The 14142-nt window shown below is 52.3% G+C and overlaps 1 protein-coding gene across 1 annotated transcript; it reads left to right on the top strand.

Annotated features, from left to right (window-relative positions):
* Positions 1-85: 85 nt before the first annotated feature.
* Positions 86-2322, top strand: LOC119309386 (dimethylnonatriene synthase-like). Its single transcript, XM_037585400.1, has 2 exons — positions 86-1409; positions 1564-2322. The coding sequence occupies exons 1-2, from the start codon at positions 459-461 to the stop codon at positions 2206-2208; spliced, it is 1596 nt and encodes a 531-aa protein (XP_037441297.1). The 5' UTR covers positions 86-458; the 3' UTR covers positions 2209-2322.
* Positions 2323-14142: the final 11820 nt, after the last annotated feature.

Here is a 14142-nt window from a genome sequence, read left to right as displayed (position 1 = left end):
GGGAGTCTCCGATGCGGACGCCGGAGCTGCGGATGCGCCCGCTGACAGGCGTGTCCTGGGGTTCCGGCTTGACGGGGCGGAGGCAGGGAGAGCCGGGCAAGGAGGAGGACGCCCCGGGCTGCTCCATGCGCCTCGGCGTCCACGAGCTCCCACGTCGGCGAGAGAAGGACGGGGGAGCGGGGTACTCGAGCCTCGGCATGTTGCCGTCCTCGAGGTACTCATTATCCCTTAATTAATAATCATTAATTAATCCTAACAAAAATAATGCTTTCTAAACAAAAAAAATTCGTTATGACTCGTGGCTCACGAGGTTGGTTATTATACAATTTCCATCTGTCCGTTTCAAAAAAATAATACAATTTCCATCTGTCAAGACTCATACGTGGCTCATGAAGGCTTGATAAGTCCACTCTCAATGGGAGGTACCACTATTAATAATAGGAACTTAGAAGCTCTGAATGCACGGACACGGCTCACTCTCAATGGAGCTACCACCATGGGCGCCCTTCCTCGGCGTCGCGCTCGCCACCGTGCTCTTCCTCGAGGCCGTCTTCCGTCGCAGCCGTCAGGCATACAACCTCCCGCCGGGCCCTAAACCGTGGCCGATCATCGGCAACCTGAACCTCATGGGCGCGCTCCCGCACCGCTCCATCCACGCGCTCTCCAAGAGGTACGGCCCTCTCATGTACCTCCGGTTCGGATCGTTCCCCGTCGTGATCGGCTCGTCGGTTGAGATGGCCAAGTTCTTCCTCAAGACCCACGACATGGTGTTCCTCGACCGGCCCAAGATGGCCGCCGGCAAGTACACGACGTACAACTACAGAGACATGACCTGGTCCCCGTACGGCGCCTACTGGCGCCAGGCGCGCAAGGTGTGCCTCACCGAGCTCTTCAGCGCCAAGCGGCTCGATTCATATGAGTACATCCGGAGCGAGGAGATGCGCGCGCTCCTGCGAGACCTGCACGAGGCCTCCCGGTCCCGGCGCGCCGTGGTGCTCAAGGACTACTTGTCCACCTTGAGCCTGAACGTGATCACGCGCATGGTGCTGGGCAAGAAGTACCTGCACAGGGAGGCAACGGACGAAGGGGGCTCCGGCTCCGCGACGACCCTGGCGGAGTTCAAGCGGATGGTCGACGAGTGGTTCTTGCTCAACGGCGTGCTCAACATCGGCGACTCCATCCCGTGGCTGGACTGGATGGACCTGCAGGGGTACATCAAGAGGATGAAGAAGCTGAGCAAGATGTTTGATCAGTTCCTCGAACATGTAGTGGACGAGCACAACGACAGACGCCGAGTCGAGGGGGAGAGCTTCGTCTCCAAGGACATGGTGGATGTGCTACTCGAGATAGCCAGAGACCCCAATCTTGAGGTGCAGATCGACCGGGATAGCGTCAAGGCTTTCATTCAGGTAAGCCCGTGCAACTTCCCCGTTATTCAGTAAAAGAATTCGAGTACAAGGAGCTTTTCAGATCGAAGACCCCGAGTTCAGTTGCAACATCACAGGCTATGCGGATGCTACGATTAATTTTGTACCATTGCACACACTACCTAATCACTTGCAGGACCTCCTCGTCGGCGGCACGGAGAGCTCGGCGGTCGCAGTCGAGTGGGCGATCTCGGAGCTCCTGAAGAAGCCGGAGGTGTTGGCCAAGGCGACCGAGGAGCTGGACCGCGTGGTGGGGCGAGGCCGCTGGGTGACGGAGAAGGACATCCCGAGCCTCCCCTACGTGGAGGCCATCGTCAAGGAGACGCTGCGGCTGCATCCGGTGGCGCCGATGCTGACTCCCCGGCTGTCCCGCGAGGAGGCTTCCATCGGTGGCTACGACATCCCCGTCGGCACACGCGTGTTCGTCAACGTGTGGTCCATCGGCCGCGACCCGGCGGTGTGGACTGCGCCGGAGGAGTTCACGCCGGAGCGGTTCCTTGGCAGCAAGATGGACGTCAAGGGGCAGGATTTCGAGCTGCTGCCCTTCGGGTCCGGCCGGCGGATGTGCCCCGGGTACAGCCTCGGGTTGAAGGTGATTCAGGCGAGCCTCGCCAACCTGCTGCATGGTTTCGCCTGGAGGCTCCCGGACGGCGTGGCGACGGACGAGCTCAGCATGGAGGAGACCTTCGGTCTGTCGACGCCGCGCAAGTTCCCGCTAGAGGTCGTGTTAAAACCCAAGCTCCTCGATCACCTCTACACAGCGGGTCATCGAACCCAATAAGAGTTGCGTGAATGGCGCCTCCTGGCGCGTGCCACGTCGAATGCCTGGGTTACTCTCACAAAAAAAATGTCTGGGTTGGCCAGAAAAATAAAAGGGACAAAAAAAGTGGGGAAAAGTGGAAAAGTTGTCGACCGAAACCCTCTCACCCTCACTTCATCCGCCTCCCTTCGCCTCGAGCGCCTCCTCCTCCCTCTCCAACGCCGCACCCTTGTACGTGTGCCGCCGCCTCACTGGCGCCCCCTCCTCCTCCTACCTGCCACCGTCTCGCCGCTGCAGTCGTCCCCCAGATACACCCTCCCCGAAGGAAAGCACAATCCCCTGGCGGTCCGGACCGGATCCCGCCATCACCACCAGCCGCAGCCTCATCCGTCCGTGTCCATCTCGGCGAGAGCAAGGGCGCGCATCGGGGCTGTCGCCCAGCGTAGCTACTCCGGCCGCCACGCATTCGTCCTCCAGGGCGGGACTGCGCCGGGAGCTTCAAGAAGTTCAACACTAACAACATCCGTGACACCTTCTGTCTCCTGCTCCAGATGGACAATGTCCTCATGTTCGGTGGCCAGGTCCCGTCGTCAAGGTACAAACCTATTGCCCAAATCGAGTTGGTCATTTTATATGTGAGATCTCATCTGATTTGCTCCTTGTTGTTTGCACATAGTAGATCGGACGGATGGCTGGCCAGTTTGAGAAGGACGAGGTTAAGCTGCCCAGCTACATGGGAGTCAACGTCAATGGCGATGCGTTCGACCTGCAAATTTGTAGCAGAATTTTGTTGCGGTGTGCTGTGGTCGTTGTTCTCTTTAAATACCCCCTGTTGAATTTCTTCCACGTATCTCTTTATCACGACAAGGCAAGTGATAGGTTGCTGGGTTTTTTTAGAGAGAAGGCATACGCCCAACTTTATAAATAAAACCAAAAGGCAGGTAGCAATAACAACGTAGGAAAGTATCAAACACGCCAAGCCCCGACAGAGGGCAGACCTCCGAAAGAAAAAGTCAGGTACATGGCACCCTCGCCAGTACACGGCACGCAGGCCGGAGGAAGACCATCCAACTACGAGAACGGCGAGCATCCAACCAAAAGCCATTAATCATCCTGCACTTGTCTGCATAATAGAGACGCCGTCGTCCGGATTTTGGATGTCAGCCCCGATAGCGCCTCATGGTCGACGTCCTTAGTCAATGATTTCCATTGCTGCAGGAGAGCACAGGATTGAAATAAGCAGTCAGCAGGCTTAGCTGGAAACACGTGCTCAATAGTAAACTTGTTCTTAGTTGTCCAAAGGGGCCAGCAAAGTGCTCCCAAGCCCACCCAGAAGATCCGCCTAGAAACGCCAGACAGGTTGTGGGCCAGAGTACGCAACTCGGCAAAGGAGGCAGGGGCCCAAGAGACACTTAACCACTCCCGCACGCAGCTCCAGATGAGCTTAGCCAGGTGGCGGTGGAAGAAAATATGCTCTGTGTTCTCGACAGCACCACAGAGGGCACAAAACTGGGAGCCCGAGCCATTTCTCTTACGAATTTGATCAGCCGAAGGCAACCGACGCCGGAAGGCTTGCCACAAGAAGATTTTAATCTTAGGGGGGATGCGAGCCTTCCAGATCTGGGAGAACCGGTTAGAGGGCGTGCCCCCAACAAGCTTTGAGTAAAGAGACTTAACCGAAAAATGACCAGAGGTAGACAGTGGCCATATAACCGAGTCCCTGATCGTCGAGAGCGAAGTGAAGAGGGCAGTAAGACGCTGCCAATCTTCAAACTCTACAGGCGATAAGGAGCGCCGGAAGACCAGGTTCCACCCCTGGGAAGCTAACTTAGCAATAGAAATCACAGGGTCCGAGCAGTAAGAGAAAAGAGTAGGGAAGGTCACCGAGAGGGGTGAGTCTCCACACCACCAGTCTAACCAAAACCTAATCGAGGAGCCGTCCCCAACAACAAATTTAACAAAAGACTGAAAAATCGGCCTGACTTTGACCAAAGCCTTCCAGAACTGCGAGCTGCCACGCGGCAGGGCAAACATCGGGCTAGAGGAAGGAAAGTATTTACCTTTCAAGATGTCCAGCCACAGGGGGCTGGTCCTCAGCACTCATAATATTCCACCACCATTTAATCAGTAAGCATTGGTTCATGATGGACGTATTAATGATCCCTAACCCCCCAAGATTTTTGGGACGGCACATCAGCTTCCATTTAACAAAGCGGTATTTGCGGCGATTGTCCGCCGCATTCCAGTAGAAAGCCCCACGATGCTTATCAAAGCCCGCATGGGTCCCAGCCGACAAGAGGTAAAAGCCCATCACGAACATAGGGAGGGAGGAGAGGCAGGCATTAATAAGAGCAACTTTACCCGGGTTCGTGTTATATCTGCCCCGCCAGGGAAGGACCCTGTTGCCCACCTTTGTGACCACCGGGGCAAAATCTTTAGCATGAAGCACGTCCGGGGAAATAGGAAGACCTAAGTATTTGAAAGAATAGGAGCCCAGCGTGCAATTAAGAAGGTGATCCACTCGCATGGCTTCCAATTTGTCCACACCCGTAACCACCACTTCACTTTTGGCAAAATTAATCTTAAGCCCCGACATCGCCTCGAAGCAAAGAAGAATAAACTTTAGGTGTGCTAGGCAGGCGTCATTCAGCTCAACCATGATAATAGTGTCGTCCGCGTATTGGAGATGGGTCAGGCCATGGGGTATAAGATGAGAGCTAACAGGAGAGACATGCCCGGAGGCAGATGCCCTAGAGAGCAAACGAGACAGAGCATCCGCAACGAAATTAAACATGATAGGCGAGGCAGGGTCCCCCTGCCGCAGGACCCTACCATTGGCAAAGAATTTGCTCACCTGGCCATTAACATTAATGGCAGTGCGGCCTCCCGAGACCGGCTGCATAATTCTATGGACAAGGGGTCCCTCAAAACCTTTAGCCAGCAGCACCCTACGCAGAAAAGGCCAACTCACCGAATCGTAGGCCTTCTCAAAATCTAGTTTAAGAATCACCGCTTTCGTCATGCGAATCTTAAGGTCATGGACGATCTCATGCAAGCACAAAACCCCGTCTAAAATGAAGCGACCTTTAATGAAAGCCGACTGAAAAGGACTGATGGTGCGGTGGGCAATGGGAGAGAGGCGAGAGGCCAACCCTTTGGCCGGAAATTTGGCGAAATTATTAATAAGAGCAATCGGCCTAAATTGCGAGATTAGATCCGCGCCCTTGACTTTAGGATTAAGGGTAATGACGGCATAATTAAGGCGGGAAACATCCACCGTACCCAACCAGAAGCCTTGAATAACTTGACATATGAGACCCTGCACTACGGCCAGAATTTTTTAAAAAAAGGGATAGAGAAACCATCAGGCCCGGAAGAAGCGTTCGGGTTAGCCGAGCTAATCACCTGCCAGATCTCCTCGTCAGATAAGGGAACCATCAGACCCAAGTTTTCGTCCGGAGAAATCCTAGACCCCGCATCCCAGAATCCAGAGCACAGATCCACCCCAGGATCAGGCTTAGAGCCCAGGAGATTGGAGTAGAAACCCACAATGTGATCCAAAATGGCATCTTGATCCGAGTTTCGGACGTCGTTAATTAACAGGGAATCAATGAAGCATCTACGGCGTCTGCCAATGGCGATCACAAAGAAGTAAGTCGTCATCGCATCCCCCTTCAAGGTCCAGTTAAGGGCCCCACGTTGGCGCTGTTGGAAATATGCCCTAGAGGCAATAATAAAATGGTTATTATTGTATTTCCTTGTTCATGATAATTGTCTATTATTCATGCTATAATTGTATTGACCGGAAACCGCAATACATGTGTGAATACATAGACCACAACATGTCCCTAGTGAGCCTCTAGTTGACTACCTCGTTGATCAACAGATGGTCATGGTTTCCTGACCATGGACATTGGATGTCGTTGATAACGGGATCACGTCATTAGGAGAATGATGTGATGGACAAGACCCAATCCTAAGCCTAGCACAAGATCGTGTAGTTCGTTTGCTAAAGCTTTTCTAATGTCAAGTATCATTTCCTTAGACCATGAGATTGTGTAACTCCCGAATACCGTAGGAGTGCTTTGGGTGTACCAAACGTCACAACGTAACTGGGTGGCTATAAAGGTACACTACAGGTATATCTGAAAGTGTCTGTTGGGTTGGCATGAATCGAGACTGGGATTTGTCACTCCGTATGACGGAGAGGTATCTCGGGGCCCACTCGGTAGGACATCATCATAATGTGCACAATGTGATCAAGGAGTTGATCACGGGATGATGTGTTACGGAACGAGTAAAGAGACTTGCCGGTAACGAGATTGAACAAAGGTATCGGGATACCGACGATCAAATCTCGGGCAAGTACTATACCGGTAGACAAAGGGAATTGTATACGGGATTGATTGAATCCTTGACATCGTGGTTCATCCGATGAGATCATCGTGGAACATGTGGGAGCCAACATGGGTATCCAGATCCCGCTGTTGGTTATTGGCCGGAGAGTTGTCTCGGTCATGTTTGCATGGTTCCCGAACCCGTAGGGTCTACACACTTAAGGTTCGATGACGCTAGGTGCCAGTGTCAAAACCGGCGGATCTCGGGTAGGGGGTCCCGAACTGTGCGTCTATGCGGATGGTAACAGGAGACAAGGGACACGATGTTTTTACCCAGGTTCGGGCCCTCTCAATGGAGGTAAAACCCTACTCCTGCTTGATTAATATTGATGATATGGGTAGTACAAGAGTAGATCTACCACGAGATCGGAGTGGCTAAACCCTAGAATCTAGCCTATGGTATGATTGTTGTTCGTCCTACGGACTAAAACTCTCCGGTTTATATAGACACCGGAGAGGGCTAGGGTTACACAGAGTCGGTTACAATGGGAGGAGATCTTCATATCGTATCGCCAAGCTTGCCTTCCACGCCAAGGAAAGTCCCATCCGGACACGGGACGGAGTCTTCAATCTTGTATCTTCATAGTCCGGGAGTCCGGCCAAAGGTCTTAGTCCGGCCATCCGGACACCCCCTAATCCAGGACTCCCTCAGTAGCCCCTGAACCAGGCTTCAATGACGACGAGTCCGGCGTGCAAGTTGTTTTCGGCATTGCAAGGCGGGTTCCTCCTCCAAATATTCCGTAGAAGATGTTGAATACCAGGGTAGTGTCCGGCTCTGCAAAATAAGTTCCACGTTCCACTGTAGAGAGAATAATATTTGCATCAATCGAATCTGCTGACGTGTTCCGCGGCGTGACATCATGCCACGGCCAGGCTTTTATTCATTTTACCGTTCCACCTCAGCGCGTTTAGCGAGGTGGTTTTCTTGGCACGTCTTGTCAAAGCATAGATCGTGTCCCCTTATCCAGGGATTCTCATCAATACGGGCATGGGTAACCCAACCGTGACTTAGGTATGACTCCCTAATTGAAAGCGAGTCTCAAACGGTTATGGGAAGGGCTCTTGGTATTCACCTCCTTTATAAAGGAACCAAGGTCGGCTCCCTTGTTCTTAAATCAATCAAATCCGCCCCTCGCTTCGAGTTCCAACACCCAAAGCTCTAGTTTTAGGCGCTTCGGACCTTCGAAGATGTCCGGCTCCGACCCTCAAGGCCGGTGGATGCCTTCCTCCATTACGGCTAAGAGATGCCAGGTATCTAATCGGCGAAATCTTGCATAGGCTGCCTACTCAAGGGCAAGCTGTTCCCGCTCCCCAGCCTGGTGAAAGTGTGGTGTTCGAATCTCATTTCCTTTGGGGACTAGGCTTCCCGATCGATCCCTTTGTGAGGGGGCTTATGTTTTACTACGGGCTAGAGTTCCACGACCTAGCTCCGAAGTCCATCCTCCAGATCTCATCATTCATTGTCGTGTGCGAGGCCTTCCTCCATATCACCCCTCACTTCGGATTGTGGCTAAAAACTTTCAAAGTGGAACCGAAAGTGATCGGGGGCAGCATGCTGAGTGCGGAGGGGCTATAATAAGACAGATGGATGACGCTCCATGGCCCGAAGGCTCTTTTCAAGAGGAGCTCGGCTTATGGCAACGGGACTGGTTTTACATCACAGACCCTAGGGGCACCACATGGGTGGCACCGCCTACTTTTCGCTCGGGTCCCCCACCACGGCTGGCGTCATGGGTTAATGAAGGACTTATCTGGGGCCGCCAAAAGACGTGCCCCTGCTGCAGGGCCGTATTCTAGATCTTCTAGAAAGAGATATCAATCTGACTGTAGTGGCGCAAGTCATGGTGATTCGCCGCACACTGCCCTGCAAACGTCGACCTCTCCGCCTGTGGGAGTTCAATCCGGAGGGACCACGAGTCCTACAACATTTCATGGGAATGGCACCCATGGAGATGCACAAATTGTTCTTCGGATCACAAGCAAGGTGTCCGGATTTGTCCGAGGACACAGGTCTGAGCTGCAACCGCCCGGATGCTAAAGTAAGTAGCCCCGTATTTGAACATACCATCCATATTTTTATCAAATCTACCCTTTAGCAGAGTTGCCCTTTGAACAGGAGTGGATAGCGAAGGCAAAGCTTATCAGGTGTCCAGCCCCCCGCCCGAGACCGTACTGAATCCCATGCTAACCAGGATGCTAGAGGCCGTGCCGTTGGCAGAAGGCGAAGGGGGGGGGGACCAAGGAGCTACCGTCTCCACGAAGGAGGCCGTTAGGAAGGGAAGAATCAAAAATTCTCCCGACCAGAGAAAGAAAAGGACTGCCTCTGAAGACACGGGGGTGACAACCTCAAAACAGGGAAAGAAATCTTCGTCAGAGGGTTCGGCACCGGAGAACGCCCCAGCCGAATCGCCCCCTAAAGGGGACCCGCTCTCCCCCGAGGCGTAAGTGAAGGGAGGGGTTCCATAATGAATTACATTCATGTTTTATTCTTGAGGAAAATAACCGAAACATTATCTTGCAGCTCGGATCTCAACCCTTCTCAGCAGAGCTCATCTTCAGGGGATCTTCGTCCAGAGATGATAGAGAGTGAAACGCCTCCCTTTGTTCCACCATCTCACGAGGCTGGCGACCCCGAGGTATCGTCCCGGAGGGTTTTTTCAAGTCCGGACCCTGGGAAAGGTCGTCAGACTAGTCCGGCACCCTCTTGCGCGCCGGCGGAGGGGCTGAAGGATCTGCTTAGTAGGGCGTCCATCTCAGAAGAACACCGTATGTTGATGGATACGGTGATTGGAAGGATTTCATCCGCGGAAAGCGGATTGTACGAGGCTACCAGGAGTTTACTAACAGGCTTTGAGGTATGTAAAAAGGTGTACCTTTTGGTAGAGCCGCATATTAAATGTGCCCTGTATGAATAGTAGCCCCTGAGACTCTGTGTGTCGTCACGAGTGACGGAGCACAGAGGATAATAACCCCAGGTATAATGTGCCGCCTACTCCATGAAGGTGGCGACGCGTTCGGTGGCTAGCCGGACTGATGAATCTGCCGAACTAAAGCGGCAACTTGACGTAGCAGATGCCAACATCGCGCTTGTACATAAGCGGCTAGACGAGGCTCAAGGTATGTTCAAAAGACACCCAGTAATAGGAGCTTGATGCTCGGGCCTTATATATGTTTTATGTAGATGGTGCTGCTGCCGTGGAGAACCTTCGGGTGGAACTTGCCTGCGCAAAGGAGCAAGCAAGGAAGAGTGATGCGCTGCCGTTAAAGCGGCTGAAGAGCTAAAAGCTGAACAGGCTGCTCACTGCCAGAGCAAGAAGGAAATGGCCGAGATGGCCATAAAATTGAAGGATGCTACCGACCGCTGTAGATTGCTTGAACAAGAAGATAGGGTGGCTCAGAAGGATCTTGAAAAGATCACTGCCGAAGCCAAGGATACTCGCTCTGCCATGAGAGCGATGAAGGAGGAGTTGCGTCAGGTCGGAGATATCACGGCTGGAAAGCCTTATATGCTGCGGATGAAGTTCGGAGACCCCAAGTATGCTCCATTAGACCGGCAGTGGAGTTCGGAAAACGCTTATCTGGATTTGGCCGCAAGTGCGGCGGACGCGACCGAACACTTCCGCAGCCGAGGTGACCATGAATTGGAAGAGCTTTTTTGGTCGCAGTACCACAATCCAGAACGCCCACTGTCAGTATCCGATCGTTTAGCCGCCTGGGCGGAGCTGAACAGATTATCCGGACTCGCCATGAAGTATGTTGCGAGTCGTCTGTGGCCGGAGAAGCCGGAGCCAAAGAGTTATTTTGGCTTGGTGCAGCAATTCCTTGGTTCGGTGCCGCATGCTGATGCAATGAAGAGGTCGGCGTGTATAGAGGGCGCACAGATGGCTCTTGCCCGTGTCAAGACATACTGGGCAGATATGAAGGCCAGTATTGTTGCGTCCCAGGATTTGGACGAAAGCCGAGTACCTGCCAAGCACTATTTTGTGGAAGTTCTTCCTGGCGCTCGTATAATAGAGTCGTAGTGCTCGAAGGATGTTGTGTTCGAATAGCTTATACTATTTGTAAGACGAATTGTGTTTTTATGAAAAAAAGCTTTTTTTATACTTGTGCTTGCAAGAATCATGATGCCTCCTGTGCGGCCGTTTAATGTATATATTTGTATATAACCTGAAAGATGGCAGTCATTGGCTTCAGCCCCCACGCATAGAATGCGAGGGTGTTCGCAAAAAGGCGCCTTTTCACACTTAATCCAACGTCTTGGTCCTACAAAGGATGTGGTGGCGCGGCGAACTAGGCAACTGGACTATAATGCTTTATCACTTTCACTTAGCCAGAGGAGTTTGACAGTGGGACTACTGAATAGCCCCTAGGGGCACCGCGCTCGCCCGAATTCGGGGTGCGAGTGTGCCTGACCGGGAAGCGGCCCTTCGTTAATGCGGGGGAATCCTAAAGATTCAGAAAGTCATCGAGTGGTTGACTAGTCTCTCGCTATATCATGACAGTCAGTTTTTGGCTTTCTCTACTGAGGTGCTCACCTGGCTGAACCGGGGCACAATCGCAGTAGTTCTTCTGGTGCCGCGTTAGCCGATATAACGGAACGTAAGGCAGCAAAACATAGGAGCCGGGCAAACCCAACATTTGACCAAAGACATGATTCGGAGCTGATGCATATAGGGCCAAACTCGCGACGCCGAACACTCCCTAAGGTATTCGGTCTTTATGAAGACGGGCCAAAATAGAGCCCTTGGTAAAAATGCCCCTAGTGTCCAGGTATGTGCAAAAATTCTGGCGTGGCCACATGCCAAGACGCCAGCCTCCTCCTCGACTATAGAGAAAACCGGGGGATGTTATCAACAAGAGACAGTAAAAAAGGTTTACGCAGGGTCTTAATCTGAAAAGAATCCTTGGAACGGGTCCCTGCTGCACGTCTACGTCTGTGTCTCCGTTGTGTCGTATCCTGGACGGGCGTAGCACGATGTTCGTCTGCGAAAGAGAGGAACTTAGTAAAAAATAAGCGTGCGAGAAATCTATATCAAAATAAACAAGATATAGTTGGAGCAAGAGTTGGGTCGTATTGTCTCCGGGCATGAGCACACGGAGCCCCTTGCACGAGGGTATGTGGCTATTTTAAGCATGTTGACGCTGGACTCGTCTAGCCGTGTCCGGGATAGTAGGGCTGGATTTGTGGGTGGCTGTCTAGGCAGCCACACCCCTGCCCGTACTTTTGGGGGTCAATTTATGTTCCCTTGTAATGAAATGATGCCCTTTGGACCGGGCATTTTAAGTGTAAGGGATGCGTAGTGCGGTATTGCGTTAAAGCGGGCGAAAGCTTCACGTCCCAGTAGCACCTGATAGCGACTTACGAATGGGGCGATGTGGAATGTTAGCATTTCGCTTCGGAAGTTGTCGGGTGATCTGAACGTGACTTCTAACATAAGGGAACCCATACTTGGGGTATCCGAACCTGGCGTTACTCCTTGAAAGGAAGTGTTGCCGAGGTGGATTACGACTGGGTTTACCCCGAGTTTGCGGACTGTATCCTGATATAACATGTTCAAGTCGATGCCGCCGTCCATAAGGGCGTTTGTAAATTGGAGTCCGTTAATGATTGGATTTAGGACCAAGGCAGTCCAGCCTGCGTTCTGGTCTCCTCTAGAGTAATCCTGATGATCGAAGGTGATTGGTTGTAACAACCAGTGGGGTTGCTCCTCCGGGGCTGGCTGTACGGCGTGTGTCGTTGTAGGTGCCGTACTATTCTTCCCTTTTGTCACATGAAGTAGATTTACTGTCTTGACTTCTTGTGGGAACTTCTTTTGTTCTTCGGTGATCTGCTCGTGGGGTGCATCGTCATCTTCGCTTGGTGTGTTGAGCCCCTTGTGTTCGGTGTTGAGCTTTTCGGACTGCTTAAAGACCCAACAATCTCTGTGGGTATGGTTTGCAGGTCTCCCCGGAGTGTTGTGGATTTGACATATTTTGTCCAAAATTTTGTTGAGGTTGGATAGCTCGTCCCTATCGTCTTTGGGGGGGCAGCTTTTTCTGATTTTGCCGAGAGCTTTTGAATCCGGTGTTTACTGCTATGCTCATCGGGCTGTTGTCCTTTATCTGGCGCGGTTCTTTGTTACGGCGCGGCTTCCCGTTCCCATCTCTGGGTTCGGACATATTCGGGTCGCTGGTGCTACTTCTTGCCAACCAGCTATCCTCTCCTGCACAGAAGCGAGTCATGAGGCTTGTTAACGCGGCCATTGTTTGCGGCTTTTCTTGGCCGAGGTGTCTGGCGAGCCATTCGTCTCGGATGCTATGTTTGAAAGCTGCTAGGGCCTCTGCGTCCGGACAGTCGACTATCTGATTCTTTTTGATAAGGAATCTGTTCCAGAGCTTCCGGGTTGACTCTCCGGGCTGCTGAGTTATATGACTCAGATCATCTGCATCCGGGGGCCAGACATAGGTCCCTTGAAAATTTGTCCGGAAAGCATCCTCAAGCACTGCCCAACTTCCCATGGTGTTTTCGGGAAGGCTTTTAAGCCAATGCCGGGCTGGCCCTTTGAGCTTAAGGGGTAAGTATTTTATGGCGTGGAGGTCGTCTCCTCTGGCCATGTGTATGTGGAGGATGTAGTCCTCGATCCAGACTCCAGGGTCTGTTGTTCCGTCGTATGCTTCTATGTTCACTGGCTTGAATCCGGCTGGGAATTCATGATCCAGCACCTCATCGGTAAAACATAGGGGGTGTGCGGCGCCCCTGTATTTAGGCGTGCCGCGATGTTCGGGTATTTTTTGCGTTGCATCACTCATTGGAGCTTGCTTTCTTGGCCTATAGATGGATCTGGTTGGGCCAGTTTTCTGGTGCGAATTCTTGGGCGGATCGCGCGCCATATTGAGTGCGGCGTCCTTTGATGCGTGAGATTGATCGTAGGGTCATCTATCCGACCTTGTGGCTTCCTTATTTTTTGACTGTGGGGGCTTTGTGGACTCTTCGTCAAATTCCGTTAGTAGTTTCTGCTTCGGATAGCTCTTTGTGTGGCGACTACTGCCGTACTTGTGTGCGGTATTGAGTACTTTGCCCCATCTGATCCTGAGTGCATCTTCCGCTGTCTTGAGCCTCCGCTTCTGCTTTCTCAGGCTACGTGCAGTGGCGACGAGCCTTTGGTGGAGGTTCTGATGTTCCAGCAATTTGTCTGGTGTGAGGTCGTCCAGGCTATTATCTTTCCCGAGGATTGGTTGTTCGGATTGTCCGCCCTACTTGGACGGATGCTCGACGGCATGTTCATCGTCCGTTGAGTCACCCTGCTCTATGGCTGAGTCTTTGTCGAGGTGGGGCTTGGCCTTGCGCTTACGCCGCCGCTTTGATTGTTTTTCGGGGGAGCGATCCCTGGCCGCATCCTTTTGGTCCTCGTTGTCGTTTCTGTTGTATGTGTCCACCATGCATACATCGTATGATGAGGTGGTTTTCCGGAGCCCTATAGGTGCTGGTTCTTGATCATCTCCTTTATCGGCGTCCATACCGTCGATATCTTCGGAGTCGAAATCGAGCATGTCGGTTATATTTTCGATAGTGGCTATC

The sequence above is a fragment of the Triticum dicoccoides genome, chromosome 5B, assembly GCF_002162155.2.
Source record: "Triticum dicoccoides isolate Atlit2015 ecotype Zavitan chromosome 5B, WEW_v2.0, whole genome shotgun sequence".
In the NCBI taxonomy this organism is placed as follows: Eukaryota; Viridiplantae; Streptophyta; class Magnoliopsida; order Poales; family Poaceae; genus Triticum; species Triticum dicoccoides.
This window is presented reverse-complemented; position numbering and strand designations above follow the sequence as displayed.